Source organism: Phaenicophaeus curvirostris, chromosome 7 (assembly GCF_032191515.1).
Source record: "Phaenicophaeus curvirostris isolate KB17595 chromosome 7, BPBGC_Pcur_1.0, whole genome shotgun sequence".
Taxonomy (NCBI): domain Eukaryota; kingdom Metazoa; phylum Chordata; class Aves; order Cuculiformes; family Cuculidae; genus Phaenicophaeus; species Phaenicophaeus curvirostris.
In genome coordinates, this window is record NC_091398.1 from 31,395,214 (window position 1) to 31,410,516 (window position 15,303).

At 39.4% G+C, this 15,303-nt stretch overlaps 1 protein-coding gene across 12 annotated transcripts in view; it reads left to right on the forward strand.

Moving 5' to 3' along the window:
- KALRN (kalirin RhoGEF kinase) overlaps positions 1-15,303 on the forward strand; it is a 514,381-nt gene that overhangs the window by 270,931 nt on the left and 228,147 nt on the right. For all 12 annotated transcript variants that reach the window (XM_069861465.1, XM_069861454.1, XM_069861453.1 and 9 more), the window contains one exon: positions 1,457-1,579. In XM_069861465.1, coding sequence (XP_069717566.1) covers positions 1,457-1,579 — 123 coding nt within the window. The remainder of the gene's footprint in view (positions 1-1,456; positions 1,580-15,303) is intronic.

Sequence of the window (15,303 nt, forward strand, 5' to 3'; positions counted from 1 at the left end):
CTAAAGGGGTATTTTATATCTAATCTTATAAACTAAAGGCTTTGGAAACCTAATCAATACCTGCATAGATGGTTTCAGAGGGAAGCTTTCCTGTTACAGGAAGGATTTGGTAAGTCACCAGGTGGTGCCCTTCATGTCAGTCAATATGGAATAACCATCCAAATGAAACATAAGAATTTGCTGCAGGAGTTGCTAGCTCTTGGATGAGTCCTGGAACAAAGGTTTCATTCCCTGTAGATCAATGTTCTAGCATGTTGGTTTGTAGGCTGGGGTTTTCTTGTTGCAAGTAAAGTGCTCATTGTTTGACCAGTACCGTGGCCTAGATTCATTGCCTTTGTTTTCATCTTTGTTTAAAGTGGGTGTCATACATTGTATTTCTTGTTTTGAATTGGAGCATGTAACAAAACATCCATTTATAAAATAAAAGCACAATCTCTGTTAGCAATCATCTAACAGCGACTAAAGCAGCCCAATATAACATTGGTTGGGATAAAAAAAATTATTATTATGTGATTACTACTTTGATGCTATAAGCATGAAAATCTTACTAGAATTATTTTTTGTAAAATTACAGTGAATGTCTATCAAACATTAATAAATAGAAAGCATATAATGCATACTAACTTCACAAGCAAGATTATTTGAATTAAAGCCATTTGCCACTTAAGAAAATAATATTTTTAAAATGAGGCCTCATTAGATGGGAATTTTGCAAAACTGAGTTTTGATCTGGTTCCATTTTTAATAGATAAGTTAAAAACTCCTGACAAGAGGAAAAAGGATGTTAATGGAATTATTTACAGTCTCTTAATGACAAAAATGCTAGAAGGCTGCCCTCTAATAATTAATGTTATTGCAAGTCCTGGTCAAGAATATATTGCAGAAAAGCTCTTTGAAGACCAGCTGGCACATGACTGCCAAATACTTTGTAAGAATGTGTTTGGGATTCTCTACCCAGAGCAAACAGGAGATGAAGTGATAGTGCTCTCTCCCCGCATCAAAATAAATTTTAATTTATCCCTCCATCATGCTTTTGGATTCACTTACGATGCTTCCCATTGAGATCTACTGCTTATATGAAATCAGCTATCACTGGTTTTCAGTTTTCACGAGGAGCTGTTAAGAGGAGGGTACTTACTGAGGAAGATTCCAGACTTCCCCCTGCTGTTTTCCAAAATTCATTTATGTGAAAGAAAAGTTTAATATATGCCAGGCTAAAATAACTATGCTACATTTCAAAATAAATTGAATAGTAAAAATCCAATAATCCTAATTTATCACTAACATCTATAAACATTTATTGACTATCCTGTTCTAATGGATTTTGACAGATCTGCATGTGTTTAGCCATAGCAAGCACAAAGCAATACCTCTGCTGTTGTTTTATCCTCACCCTAAGAATTTCTCTGTGCTGCTGAGACAGGAGAGGTAATTGGATGTTCTTCTTCTCTGGCAGGTACTGGACTGGATCGAAAATCATGGGGAAGCCTTTCTGAGTAAGCATACAGGAGTGGGGAAGTCTCTACACAGAGCACGTGCGCTGCAGAAAAGACATGATGATTTTGAAGAGGTAGCACAGGTAAGGATCTGAATCAGAGACTTCTGCTTTCTGGCTTGATTTTTGTTACTCCTTGTGTATATTGAGAAAAAGCTATTGCTGGTTTGGGTCATACTGCTCTCTTCAAACGTTTAGAGCTGACCAGGATCCTGTCTCCTAGCTTTGAAAGTTAGCATGCACACTGCAGAGCATGGTAGCAACAGGACTTACAATCAGAAAATCACTGCCTTGGGTCAATGTCAGGTCTCAAAGAGAAAGCACAAGCAGTTTGTGGGACAGTAACGCAAAATATTGGGACATAGAGGAGGGTGGTTATGAGCAAAAGTGATAGAAATATCACTTGTAACTCCTACAGTGCAAACTGAGGACCTTGAGAATAAGGTGGAAAGGAGCAGCTAGCAGAAACATAGGGGAAGCACGAGAGTGTTTTTGCAAGAAGGGCGACTACCCTTCCATTCTTTCCAACAGTGTATTATGTGTAAGGGTTATTTTATTTGTTTTGGAATTTGATGTAATAATTACAGGCAGATGATATTATTGTTGTTGTTATTATTATTGGTTTTGTTGTTATTCTTCATAGCACAATGTAAGCAAGGCTTGTCCAGGATTTCTGTTATACAGCCAAAAGCTTCCACCCAAAAGCTTTTAACTTTTCCTCGAAGCATGGTCAGCATAGATGTCGAAACATACATCCTGTCTTTATTTATAGAATTTAAAAGGAAGAGGACCGTTGACCAAATCTTCCAGGGACTGAATAGCTTTTTTTATTCTTTGAGTATCTTATGGCCAGAAATTATTCACTGTCACCTCTGACTGTCAGATCATGCTATACTCTTTGTTTTAGATTTGAAGCATGCTCTATGAGAAACTGATCTTCTGTGAAGGTACTTCTGCTTTTGGCATTTCAGATAAAATCCTGATTAATCTATGCAAAGCAGAATGCATCAAATGCTTTGTCTTCCTGATGCACACAAGGCAGGTTATTGCTGCGGTTATTTCACTGCAGCATAAGACAGAAATATATTAGACTTTATTTTTTTTTTTCTGTAGTATCCTTACCATGTGCTGGCCTACTTTAAGAAGTTTCCAGCAACAAGGACTTACCTCTTTCACTGTGCCCTCAGGGAAACTATTCTACTGCCTGATTGAAGCTACTAGCTAGATATTTACTGTTTTACCTCTCTGTCTTACTCAATTTATATTTCTCTCAACCCATCTCCTCCCCTTTCCCCTTTCTTTATATCCCATTAGTCTTATTTATCTCTCTTAAGGAGATAAATGCCAGGGAAGGAGATGAATTAACCACCTTGGAATATCTGTAGAATGTTAGCATGTCTTCTCCTACATGCATATTAACCCTGTTAAGCATATTTTATTCTGCTAACATGTTCTTATTAACTGATCCCTTAAATACCTTTTGTTGCCCATTTCTTTGGATCCATTCAGTTTGCCAACATCTTTCTTTAATTAAGCGTTCACCTCTTGGTGGAATATTCTATTGCTTGGCTTGCTAGTGAACTTCAGTGCTTCCTTTCAGCTATGATGGGATACCTTTGCATACTGTTGACAAATCACACAGTCTGAAAGCAGCAGTTCTAGATCAGTGGATCTCTAAAATTTCATGGCACTTTCTGCAGATTTAAGCCTTCTGGCAGTAGGCTTGAATTTCTAAAATTACGTTTTGCAAATTTGTTAAAATGAACCCTAGGTTGGAGGTTGAAAACCACAGATCTATAAGGCCTCATCCGAAGGCACAAGTTAGTGGGAGGTTCCATCCCGGAATCAACATTACATGCTCTCCCAGAAGATGTGCTTGAGTCAGCTGTTGTTGGATGCAGTACTTTGGTAATGAATGAAAACTTAGATCATGTAATATACAGGAATTGAAACTATGAGATTTAATGTCCTTCATATCATTAATATCTTCTAGATCTCCCTTCTCTGTAATACACTAGCATCATAATTCCAGTTACATCTCACTAGAGATGCAGGAAACAAATTAAGAACAGATGAGAAAAGACAGAAATGACTTGGTCTGAACAATAGAGAAGAGAGCAAGTTGTGTAACTGTGCATGGAAAAACCAGCTTACTCGAGGTTTGCTCTACTGGGTCACATAACATAAAGATACATCCTCTCATCAGGATTTAGGAACCTTACAGATGTGCAGCTTGCATGCATGGGTACCGAGGTAAATCAAAACAGAATTACTTGTCTTAAGATGTTTGTAACCCTTTCTTCTATACTGTTTCAGCATATCTGTCTGTGAGTAACTTTCAATACATTTTTATTATGAATTCAGTCCACTGAATGACCACTTGTTCAAATGATAGTGGGCATTTGGGAGGTGGAGAGGATAGAAAGTATAGGTTGCATGGATATTGAATCTCTGCTGATATCTAATTCTTTTACATGTTATGTTATATCATCAAGTGTCTTATTGCTCTGCCTGGACAATTGCCAACAGTCTCTCTCAGTTCTACTCTCCAATTATGGTGTTTATGGTGCCTCCTAACTAGAAACAACTGACACAAGTTGAACCTGGTTACTTCCTCCCTGGCTTTGACGGGAATATTTTCCGCTGGTTTGTTCACACTAGAATAGCATTGCTAATTTATGAGCCCTGCCTGCAGTGTGACACTGGAATGTGGTGTTGGCAAATGGACATGGGGACAAGCATTGAGGGGAAGTGAAAGGAATCTCAGGCTTTATCTGAGGTCAAGGACTTGAGAATATAATACTCTCTACCTTGGAAAGAGTAATAGCAAGGGTAAGTGGGGAGACCATAAATTTATCACACCTTGAGTTCTCCTGCAGAAGCTTCTAGTGAGGTCGATTTTTGTGTTTGAGGAATAAATCTCTCCACTCTGATCACAACCAGTTTTTATTCTTCCTAATTCCCTCTTGATGCTTAACTCCTTACAGTTTGTTGGTAGTTGATTCTAACTTAAGTTTAATTATTTGTCATTTTTCTCAAGATAGCAAATGCCTTTGCTATGGCTAGGGTGGATAACTGGCATCTCTCATTCCCAATGTAGCCATATAATAATGCACATTTGCTAAGATCTTAAAAAATAAAATAAGAATTGTAGTACTGAGTTACCTGGTGAGACTGGGAGTATAAGCAATAGTATTTGCTACTGACAGTTCTCTGAAAAAGAAAACCACCTTAGGGTGCCATACAGTATAAATCTACTTTCTTTTGGCTTTGATAGATTTGTTCTTATCTTCTGCTGTTTCAGAAAGACATTTGCAAAGGTCAGACTAGAAGCAATTTTGATGAGATTTCTTGGTATTTTCAACATTGGGCAAAACATTCCCGTTTTTGAAGGCTGCCTAAATGCATGTAAAGACGAGTAGTGTATCTGGGATTGCTGCATTGAGAAATACTCTGATTGACTGACCTGCTAAGGCACTGGATTGAGAAGTGAAACGTGCTCCCTCTATGTCTGATTAGAAACTGCACAGATTTATAAATCTGGATGTAATGATCCAATCAAGCGTGGCCCAGATAGATCACATTCCTGCATACAGCTGTGCTTAGAAAATGTCAGTGATTTTAGAGTGCTGTGTTGTGGGCAATAGGAAATGTAATTTGGGGTCTCTTTTTCTCATAACTGCTGTTTAGACAATGCTCTGGCAATTCTTCTGACTGTATTTATTCTAGATGGAAAGCACAGATGGCAAATGTTTGAATCCGAATTAAAAAGCCTGAGCTCCTGGGAGGGAGGCTGTTATCTTGTATATACCTCTGATGGTTTCTCAGCCAGTGCTGATACTGTTCTCTGGCTGCCACCTTGAAAATTCCAACCTTAGGCACAGTGCTTACCACACAGTGAAATTTAGTTGTCAGGCATCATCAATGAGGTAGGAATCAAGATCTCACCAAAGAAGTACTGCTCTGGATGTAACTGCAGTGTTCCTGCAATAAGAGCCTCTTTGCTTGTTTGGAATTACTTTATGTGAATCAGATAATGATTGTAAATCCAAAGATAATTTCATTTTAAACTCTCAAACTTTTCCTTATTCAGGGCTTTTATCCTGAATACCAGTGTGCCTTCCAAATGGAAAATTCTGTTCACTGGCTTATGTCCCCAAAATCTCCCAATGCTTCAGCACTATTGAAATCTGTTGTGTTAGAAACCCTTCTCCTATTCTCTGTCTATGAAGAGAGAGTCCATGTACCATTCTCCTCTCTTCTGGCATTTCTGGCTATCAGAGTTTTAGGATGGTTATCAGAGGTTTCTTGACACCCTTCTCTGCTCACAAAGCATCACTGCGTTTGTGCTTGTGCAGAATTAGAAAACGTACTGGGGAAACAGCTCTGCTAATCCCACTCACTATGCTGAATAGTTTAGTCATCTGAATGATCTGAAACAAGCATTTCTGTAGTGCTTCTGCATTTATGAACATTTCCATCAGATGCGCTGTTAAGATTTACTGCCAGTTGGGTTTATCCACGTTTAGGGGACGCAAAAGCCCACCAATATGTATTTCAACCTGCAGGTGGCACTAGCAATGCACTGTAAAAGCCTTTAGCTCTATTAATGGTAAACAGAGCTGATGTTCCTATTGCAAACTAACAAAACATTGTCTCAAAGTGAAATGAAACAGAAGTGGAAGCTGGCTTGCGCGCTGTCCCCTTGGTGTTCTACAACCCCTGCCAAAACCCACATTGTTCAAGGTCACCCAGAAAAACAATCTTTCTTTTTTTACTTTTCTTTTTTTTTCTTTTTTGTTTTTTAATACAAAGCTGGGCGGTCAGTGCTTTAATGCATGGTGGTGCTTGTCATCTGTGCTTATGGGATAAGCTGCTTTCAGATCTGTGGAGCTGCTTTCAAGGCTTTTGGGCCACATTATACTCACAGCTATGACTGAGTTTTTCATTCGGTAACTTGTGTGCACATTGCATGCAATAGTTGGTTTGGTTTTCACAGTAAACCAAAGGCAATGATGTTTATAATGTAACATATCACAACTCCAGCACACAACAAAGCATATGAAGCATGTATTCTGAACAGCCTTGATTCAAAATGTGTGGAGTTGTCCCTCATCATCAGACATAGGAATAAGGATGCTGAGCCATGGCCATCAAAGTTCATGGGGCTTTTCTGTCTATCCAAAGCAGTTTTGATTTAGGTACTTAGCTTGATCCTGTATTCCTCTCTTTGAAAGTTTTACAGACTATTATTTTGCCAAGGTATGCATCCAGTGCTTGGGTTATTCTTGAATTATTGCAAAGAAGGAGAGTCAGACAAAATGTGAGCAAAAATACTGAGCTTTGCGGGATGCCATTTGGGAAGCTATTATTCTCCTGTTCTTGGGTATCTATGCTTGCTTTCCTCCAAGAGAACTTTTGGAATATAATTATTAAACACCTCAACTGGCTTTGAACCATCAAAATTAACCTTATGTGTACATATACAGTTCCTTTAAGATTCCAGTCTTTCTTTTATTCTTCTCAGGGAGGTAAATGTATTTCAGAGGAGTTCTTGAAAGCCAAGGACCTGTATCCTTCACTGTGAATCAAAGATCAGATGATATTCTTCATCTGAGATGCAATTTGTGCTCCAGTGTTCCTGTCTAGGGTATTCCCTTCCTCCATAGAACTGTTCCTACGATGCTGTCAGGTCAGAGTTTCAAGAAGCTCTTGGAGATAAAAAAGAACTTTAAGTGTAAATATGTTGAAAAATACGATTATATTGTTCATCATGGGAAACATTCACTAAGAATTTCTGCAGGTAAAAGTAGTATTTTGTGACCTCTCAGTCCCACACAGTTTTACTTGAACTGCTTTAAAACTAAGTGAGGTAATGGCCTCGTCAGGCCAATGCTGAATTGCTAACAGCTACTTGTTTGGCCTTCAGGATAAAAACCTAGTGCTCTCCCATACAAATTCCATCTCTGTTGGATGTCATTGTTCGAAAGTTTGGCCTGAAGTTCAGTACTGACATAAAACAACCAGGCACAAATGAGGAGCCCATGTTGATACTGAGCACTTAGAAAGCATTTTCCCAAAGTGATTTTTTAAATTATTATTGTTATTGCTTTCAAAATTTTGTGACCCACCTGTTTGTTGAAAGCAATAGCTCACTGGGCATACTGGGCTTCTCCCTTGGGGCTGAGTAACTAAAATCCTATGGAGAGTGAAATACTAGGGCAAAGCAACGAGAAGGCAATAAAACCTGGTAAGAACTAAGCTCGAAGGCAGCAATAATAACTGCAATTTCAATAACGCCACACCTTTCTAAAAATAATAAAAGCATTAGACAGGAAACACAATTTCAGCCCTACTCTTATCTCCATCCTTCTTTGTGTGATCAGTAGCAAACTCTGAAGATTTAATCTGCAGTTTCCTGTTCACTTCATTTATGCAAATGCATTCACTTCCACACAAAGAAGAAAAATTGCTCACTGGCAGCACATTACATGGGTCTTTGCACCGTGGTGCAGGAGCTCCAGACACCAGAACTCTTGGTTTCTTCTCCTGGTTGGCAGCAGGCTGCATCTGGCAGTTATAGACAGGAGAGAAAAAAATGAAACTGCCTATATATGAGTTGTCTGTGGAGGTTATCTTGGGACTTCTGGATCTAAAAACTTCCAGCAGAACAGCTGAAGACCCAGATAGTTTATCATGTAAGCAAAAATTTAGCTTTTTGCATGAAGCCTAGCAGCTTCTGGATGACTCAGGGCATACCAGCACTGCAAGTGCAGAGATACTGAAACTGCTCTGCACAGCTTGTGCCAGGAGCCAGGAGCCAGGAAGGCTGGGAAGAGCTGGACAGTAAAGTGATGCCAGAGGAAATGCTGTTGGGGACTTGACTGCCAGACCTAAGTCAGAACCAGGTCATGTAAGACATATTTTCCCTGAGGAAGTGTAATACTCTTCAGGGTACACTTGATATCAGTACCATGCTCCATTGCATTAGGTAGACGTGCCCAGGGAGATTTCATTAGCAGGGAGTGCTGACAGTGCATCTTGGTTAATCTTCTGAAAGTTTGGGTAGCAATGTCATTGAATTGGTGGCTGTTGGTCCTCCATGATCAAGTGGCAATGGGGAACTTGTTTTTACAGAGGCCCTTTAACAGCACAGAAATCTTTGAGGAAGTTTCTTGAAGAGCTGTACCTATTGCACCATGTCTCTGAGTTTGCATTTCAGTGTATTTCTTCTCAAGCTAGAGGTGCTTTTCTTTCCTATTTTTTCTATTCCAAAATCACATGACAGCTGGATCTTTTCATTACACTGCCTGCAGCATGATTCACAATCTAAATACTCACTATAAAATCTCATGGCTTGGCAACACAGTTTTCGAAAATTGCTGGGAGCTAGCTGCCTATTGCTGGTTTATTTGGATGGTTTTATTTTTGTGTCTTTAAAATATGATCCTTTAATTTGCCTGTAAATGCAAAATGCTGTTCCTGTGGCAGACTGGGAGAACAATGAAGCTATTTAGGAAATATATTTTTTTTAATCCTAGAGGTTCTGGAAAAAAATTAATTTCTAGTGTGTGGAGACTTGTGAGTTTTTTAATTTGTTTCATTTTGAATCAGAAAAGAAAGCCAAAATTTCCTAAAGAAGAAAAATCCTGAAATTCATTTTTTCAGGGCCATAAATTTCTTAAAGATAATACAGGAAAATTATAATTTTGATGTGATATAACATGCATGCTATATTTTTTTTTAATATCTTACTGATGTCTCAACAGAATAAATGTCTAGCTGAAACAAAAGCTATTTACCATTGACAGTTTCTGTGAAATATAGTGATTCCTTAGATGGACCCTTAGATGAACCACTGCTGTTTTGACTGGCCTGTATATGTTGGTGAAAACCATTGTTATCTAAAGGCTTTTGATCCCCTCTGATAATATTTCTTTGTGCTCTTCTTACTGGCAGGTCAGTGGGTTATCAAACTGTACCTATTGATTCAGGAAGATTAATTGCAGCAGTGCCCAAATCTCATTTGTAATGATGGTGGACTAGGACTCTTCAGTTCAATTTCTTGTAGCTTTGTAGCAGTGGAGCTCATGGGGAGAAAGGTGACTCTGTGTATCTCATCAGTCGTTTTACTTTCTGGTTTTATCATAGGGCAGTAGAAATTGCTGCTTGTGGCTGTGCTGCTTCCTCCCAACCGGCCAGTGGTGTTTTTAGGAGAATTACACAACATTAGCCACAGCAGCTGTGTTATGGCATTGCTGCAAAGACAAAAATTTTGTGTTGCAGGCATTTGGAAAAGGAAATTTCATGTAGCCAATATCAAAGAGATTTGTATTCAGTAACAGAGTAAAATAATTTTCAAGGACAGGTTTTAGGTGTTCATTATCGTTGTGCAAATGTTCTGGGAACAGACTAACTGGATCCAATTCATCACTCTGCAGCATGAGATTTAGAATAAATTCACACTTCCAGTATCGGAGAAATTGCTTGCAATTAACTTGTTCTAAAGAGTGGAGAATCCAGTTCAATAACTGTATCTACACGGCAGAGAAACTGCTTGACAGAGAGGGACAAACAGGTCCCTCTCTTTTCCTATCACAGGTCCCTAATTGTCCAGAGGTAGGATGTCCTCTAAGTTCCACATCAGGTGTTTGAATTGTCTAAAATCTACATTTGCATTGAGAGATTATTGCAAATATTTTATGCTGATTATATATAAATAGAAATAATCCAACCAACATTTTATTGCAAATAAACCTATTTATAGCATTTATTTCCCTGGGGTAGAATTTAGATGTTGTTTTCTTTTGTGGCGGAATAAAGCAACATCAATGGATTTATAGATGTCTTTTGGAATTGAATGTGTGTAAACAGGGATAAAAATCCTAATATGCATATAAATAATTCACTTGTTGATTCAGTGCGTGTGACCCAGCCTTTTATATTGCCTTCCATAACTGTGATCTGTGAGTTCTGGTTTTGCTTAACCAAGCCCCAGGAAAGCACTGGTTTGTGTCACTATGGAAATAGCCTATGGTTCAAGGCATTTAGGCATCTTTTTTTAATCTCTAGTTACAAGCACAACCAAGTGCAAAAAAATGCAGGTTCCTCTCTCCTAGTACTGCCTCTGCTGAGCTAGGGAGAGGGATTCTAGGATCATCATGAGGAAAGCAGGCAGAACCAGCCTTCTCATGTCACTACACTCAAAATGAAACTTTTTTGGGGAGAAAGAAATTGCAGAATTTGCAAGAAGTCAGAGACTGAGGCAGGAGGTGTTTCTGTACTGTCAGTGAGTATGTGTACATGTGTTTGTCTTGCATAGTTGCCTATATTAGTAGGCAGCTAATACAATACGTGCTCCAAAACAGTGAAACAGTATCCTATTAACATGCAATCCTCATTATCATCGGAGTATTTTGTTCAATGCATAAGTGTTGTTTTTTCTGCATGGTGTAGGTAACTCCTCATGATGTTACGGAGATCCACAGCTACGCAGCAAACGGAGAGCAAAGCCTGTTTTTGCCTCCCCCTGAGTAATATTAGGGCTCAAAGTGAAGTGCACAGTGTAAAAGGGCGTTTGTCACTCATTAATTTCAAGGAATGGAAAGTGCAGCTGTCACATTAAGTGTGTCAACCTGAGAGGCAAAGCGAAGGCATTGGGTGTTAGATGAAATGAAGGTTGGTTCCGCAAGGAGAGGAGAGATGGCTGAGAGTGGTAGATTTTGGCAGCTGGCTTCTGGTTGTTTTGCCTGTGGCCAGGATTTATATTGACAACCAGAACTTGGATTTGTCAATGCCCACATCAAAGCTGAGTGCAGGAAGGACTCAAAACCTGCAGCTCTCCACAGCAGGGAAGAGAGGTCTAGTACAGTATTACTTTCTGTTGCCTCCTGGGGTTTGTTTTAGGACCAAAACTGACCTAGTTGAATCCTTTTTAAAGTAAGAGGCAGGTGTTTGTTGCCACCACAAAAGTGGCTTAAACAAATACTGCCCAGCCAGGACACATTCACGCCATTCCTCCTTTGTAAAAAGTAACCATTGCTGATTCACAGAGTCACAGAATCACCAGGTTAGAAGAGACCCAGCGGATCATCGAGTCCAACCATTCCAGGGTGGGGGCAAGCTGTCCTTCCCAGTGCCAGGACCTTTCCCAAAGCGTTCATAGTTTTATCTGTGCCAGGGAATGATGAGCTCCATTCATGTTCCACTCCTCAGTCATGTGTTGAAAACCAAATGGGAGAGAAGCAGCCTTACAGCACAGCCAGGGCTGTGCAGCCACGCTGAAATATCAGTCAACTCACCAGAGTGTGTGCTCCCCCCTGGGATCAGTAATTGGGTCACTAGGTCATTTAACCATCGTAAATTTAGTTTTCTTGTAGTCACATGGAAATGTGGGACAGAAAAAAAATGATATTTCAGAGCACAGAGTGGAATCCGATTTATGTGCTGGGATAGGAACACAAAATAAGGAGATTATTTTGGAATGAGGATGGTGAGGGGAGTGTAAATTGCTGCTTGGACCTGCTGAACATGCCTCCAGGGGTGGGGGCAGGTGCCCAGATCCTGCTGCTTGGGGTTTGGCACTAAACCAGGACTCCAGGATAGCAGGCAGAGAGAGATCAAAAGACAACTCAAAGAGAATTTCTCTGATCTTTGTTCTTGTCTCATATTATGTCCAGTCTTATCCTTTGGAGGCCTGGTTTGGGATTTTGGAGGAAGGAGGATTGGATAGTGAGAGGAGAGGATTTGGCAACATTAAATAAAGAATACACTAGAAAGCTCTCAGGATTTTTATAATAAAAGAATTGGCAGATGTTGACTATATAGGCAATATCTCATATGCCTGCAATATTCTGCTACATGCCAAAAATCAATACATTTTATTAGCACAAGAATTTCTGGTGAGAATATTGTTCTGCACCAGGTCTCTCGTTGTAAGTCATTATTAAGATATGTTTTTCTCAGATCCTGTGTGGCCGCCTAATAAGAGCCAGAAATAATAATAATAAAAATATTATCTTTCTAAATCTTTGTTGTGATTATGATAACTTGAATTGAATTTCACACAGTAGAACACTATTGTAAAACGCAGCCCATAAGAATGTGTTCTGACCAGCATGAAAAATGTTAGTTCCTGTCTGGAACTTTTCTAAACTGTATGATTAGGTCTAGCGTAAAATAAATACATACATAAATAAAATGTTTTAGTACTTCCACTATAGTGAAAACACTGTTGTTTTTCCTCATTATATATATGCAGTCCATCTCACTAGCTGTTATGGAAGATTTTAATTTTTTTAAGTTTTAGGGAAGACTGACCCTTTAGTCTATTTTGCATTGGTGGCACCTCTGAAGGACTAATTTGATGGGTAAACTGTACAGACATTTCACATGTCAGGGAAATAACAGTGGTGAAAAATTGATTTATAAATCTAGTAAGATAGAGAGAATAGTTTCTACTCATTTGAAACAAATTCCAGTGTGTAAACCATGATGGAGAGCTGAATTAATGTTGACAGTGAAGAGATTCTGAATCAGAGAGACCATCTTGCTGACCTGCTTCAAAGGGTGCTAAGGTAGAACAAGGAGATGAAGTAGAAAGTTACTTTGTTTTTAATTGAAGTTGAGGAAGCTGCTGTATTTTTATAGATAGCAGAGGGGCACTCACCATCAAATTATCTGAGGCCCAGAGAGAAGAGGGATGGGGACGGAGGTTGTCTGAGTGCTGGGCAGAGGGTGTGTGACTGTTTCTGTTCTCAGGGTATGTTAGGAAACCTCCTTCTTCCAAATGCAAACACCTGAACTGTCAACAAGACAGAGGTGTCGGTGTTTTATTCTCATCATGTATTTTGTCTCCAGCAGACAGTGTACTGAAGTGTGAGGTTTACTGTGGATGGCAAGACCAAATCTTTGCTACTAGTTAACTTACCTGGGCAAATATGAGGGATACAGGAGACTACCAAGGGACTCCCTGCTTTCCCTGCTTCCCTGTGAGCCTAGAGGGAACATAGACAGTGCTGGCACAGGGCACTCTCAGCTGCACTACAAGACACGATGCCCATATCCTGCACTACTCCCACCTGGGCTGGTGTATGGGCGATGATGCAATGCAATGTGTCAGGAAGGTAATTTGTGTTTCAAAGGAGCAGCAGCAAAAAATTCATTGAATCTCTGTATCCTTCCTGAGGGAGCAGCAGTGCGCTGACTCTACTAAAAGGCTATGGCATATCTTCCTCCATATATTTCCTGTCAAACATCAGTTTGCTTGTAAGAGGTGGCCTTTAATTTATGGCAAAATAGAGTTCACTGCAAATCTTGAGGTACTATGATGCATTCATGGTTAGACTTAACTTTTTGCAGCAGCCTATGTTGCATATAGTTGTACTTTTGTCACACCTTATCAGATGGAAGGAAAGTTTTATTGTTATGTATTCTATATAGAGTGCTGTGTTATGCTCCGCACTATCTAGTCTCTATAGTTGGCTATATACGAGTTCTTAAGCTGAAAACTTTAGAGACAAAATTTTGCTCAATTTTCTTCTTTTAAAAATTGTCTCATTCTATAAAACAGTCCCATGTCACTCAAAATGTGCTTCAGGGAAAGATGTTATAACCTTTCTCTACGTTAATGGAAATAAAGACACAACTGAGTCGAAGTAGTGGCTGTGGGGGAAACAGAGAGAGGAAATGCTGTGCTGTCTTATTTAAAGCAAGTTCTGTAAAAACCTCGGTACTAGAAACAAAGGCAGGCAGTTTACAGAATTCACATCCTTGTAGTTTTATTTTTGCCTCTGTTTTCAAGGCAGCAGCGCTGCCACTTGCACTTGGTACTGACTTTTCTCGGTGCTGTTGACAGTCCAAAGCCTTTCAATACTGTTGTTGCTGTGTCTTTGAAATTTCCAAACTGTGAGCATGATATTAAACCCAGAATGCCTGAAGTTATTTCAATTTAGGAGATTGGCAGGACTTGATAAAGCTGTCATGATTGTACTTGTATCTGCAGGACTCAGAAAAGATGTGAACGAAGCCTTTGGGAAAGAAATCAATAGTGTGCCTTCCTAGATTGTTGCTCACCTCTGAGCTGCCGCATGTTTCCTTACTTCTCCACTCACCTTCCTTTTCCCCCCTATCATGAAGAAGTTTTGGGGCTTTGCTCTGAACTGTCTGGGCTTGTTGGTGATTTTTCTCATTGGAGAAGCTTTCAAAGAGCTGTACTTCACTCCTGACAGTTTGCCTTCTTGTGCTCCCTTGTCATCTCTGATGAGTTTCAAAGGCTCTCTTACCTTACAGTCATTTGAGCAGCTCTCACTCATACACTCTGCTAATCACCCAGTTATCAAGTCATCGGGCAGTGATAACACTGTTTTCCTGGTACTCTCAATATGCTGTGTAACTCTAACCAATATCAGGCGTTATTATTTTTTGGCCTTAAAACCAGTTCAATTTTGTGTCTGACAATAGAACTACTGTATACTGGCATCTCAGCAGGTTATATTGCCTTCATTGTTCTGCTGTCCTTGCACTTGCTCCCTTCTACATACCTGCTACTGTGCAATGATGTTCTCAAACAGAAGGGATCAAACTCTTTTTATGGATATTACCAGTGATCAAATGCTAGATAAAACTTGGCTAATAATGATCAATTTCAGATATCTTCCCTAATTCTTTTACATCCTTGTAGCGTTCATAAAGTATTGAAAATACTTAACAGCAGTAAGAGTATTTCATCATCTCATTTTAACATGCTGTTCAGGTATGCTTCTCCCAAAAGGGCAGTAGGGTGACAAGAAATAAAGTATTCCAAAGAC